The sequence below is a fragment of the Cyprinodon variegatus genome, unplaced genomic scaffold, assembly GCF_000732505.1.
Source record: "Cyprinodon variegatus isolate N-32 unplaced genomic scaffold, C_variegatus-1.0 Scaffold1487, whole genome shotgun sequence".
NCBI classification, from domain to species: domain Eukaryota; kingdom Metazoa; phylum Chordata; class Actinopteri; order Cyprinodontiformes; family Cyprinodontidae; genus Cyprinodon; species Cyprinodon variegatus.
Window position 1 is genome coordinate 71,672 of NW_015151940.1, and position 1,390 is coordinate 73,061.

General features: G+C 45.3%; 1 protein-coding gene across 1 annotated transcript in view; it reads right to left on the bottom strand.

Annotated features, from left to right (window-relative positions):
- Positions 1 to 1,390, bottom strand: part of prune (prune exopolyphosphatase) — an 11,202-nt gene that overhangs the window by 4,095 nt on the left and 5,717 nt on the right. The window contains exons 4-5 of the mRNA XM_015403377.1: positions 1,095 to 1,279; positions 770 to 954 (exon numbers count right to left, since the gene is read on the bottom strand). Of these exons, the coding sequence (XP_015258863.1) occupies positions 770 to 954; positions 1,095 to 1,279 (370 nt within the window). The remainder of the gene's footprint in view (positions 1 to 769; positions 955 to 1,094; positions 1,280 to 1,390) is intronic.

The following is a 1,390-nucleotide window of genomic DNA, read 5'->3' on the forward strand; positions in this document are numbered from 1 at the left end:
GGCAAGAGGGATAACTTTGTGCAGCAATTGGAGCTTTGTAAGACATTACTGAATAAACAGCATATATAGACATAGAATAGAAAATCCCTTTATTGTCCCTCAATGGGAAAATTTGACCTTAAAAAGTGTATAAAAATAACAGAATAAATGACAGAGTTAAAAGTATAAGAAATAAAATACTGTACTTGAGATATATATTTGTGTATACCTGTATAAATTTTCTTGTATATAGTGATAAAAAATATCTATAAATGTATGAGTGGCTGAGCTTTGCAACGTGCATCCATTCAATCAGAATACTCTATTACTCTTAACCTCACTAAGAATATTTAAATGCACTGAAACTATTGTTTTCAGCAAAAAAAAAAACAAACAAACATGAAATTTAGTTCAATATTCAACGAGTTAAAGTTCATTAAAATTGATTCTGTTCCTGATCAGCAGTCGCACTGAGGGGAGCTGTCGACCGCCCTAAGATGGCGCCACCAAATCACGTCAGCGCCCGGAGACGAAAGCTGTGGATGCGGGTCTACTCTAATAACAATGGTTCCAACTAAGAGACACTGTTAGAGCTACCAGATGTCATCTACTCTAGCAGCTCCTTGTTCTAACAGCTGAATGATGGAGCTGTGCTGCTATACGGAGCAGAAAAACCAGATCAGTAGAAACATTCATCCTAACGGCTGGTGATACTGACTACTACACTACGCTCCGCTGTCCTGGTAAAGTTCGCATACTGAGTTGTAACACGATGCCACAGGCGTCAGACGCTGGCACAGAAACTCATGAACTCACCTGAGACGTCAAACTTTGCCTCCTGCAGCTCCTGGAACAGAGCGCCCCTCGGTGGCAGAGCAGGGAACCGTGTCTCCAGCGCAGCAGCATACTGACTGTCTTTAGGCGTCACTTTACCTGCAGCAGGAGCCATGTTGACGCAGTCCAGCACCATCGCTGCTGCTCACAAACACGCACACACACAATAACCGCAAACGATCGTTCGTCATAAACCTGCAAGTCAGCATGATCGGTAATCTGCAAACCGTGGACCGGATCAGCGCATGCATCCAGGTGTGTGTGTTTGTCACAGGCCGTACCGTAGAGCAGCTGGGCGAGCTGCTGGTCCAGGATCTGTGGAGCTTTCTGGATGATGCGTTCGGTTACCAAGGTGGCACAGGATCCCACCATCTCCACGGTAACCGGGCAGCTGGGGGAAGCTTTTCTCTCAAGCTGATGATGGTCGAGTACCTCCACCACTGCCCCCTCCAGGTCAGCGTCTGAACTGCAGCAGAGAGTTTTTATAACAGACACCTGGCAGATTTATCAGCAGGTAAAGTCTAATACCGTTTCTCAATTCACAAGAACGTGAGTACGGACTCGTTTCCTCGCCAAG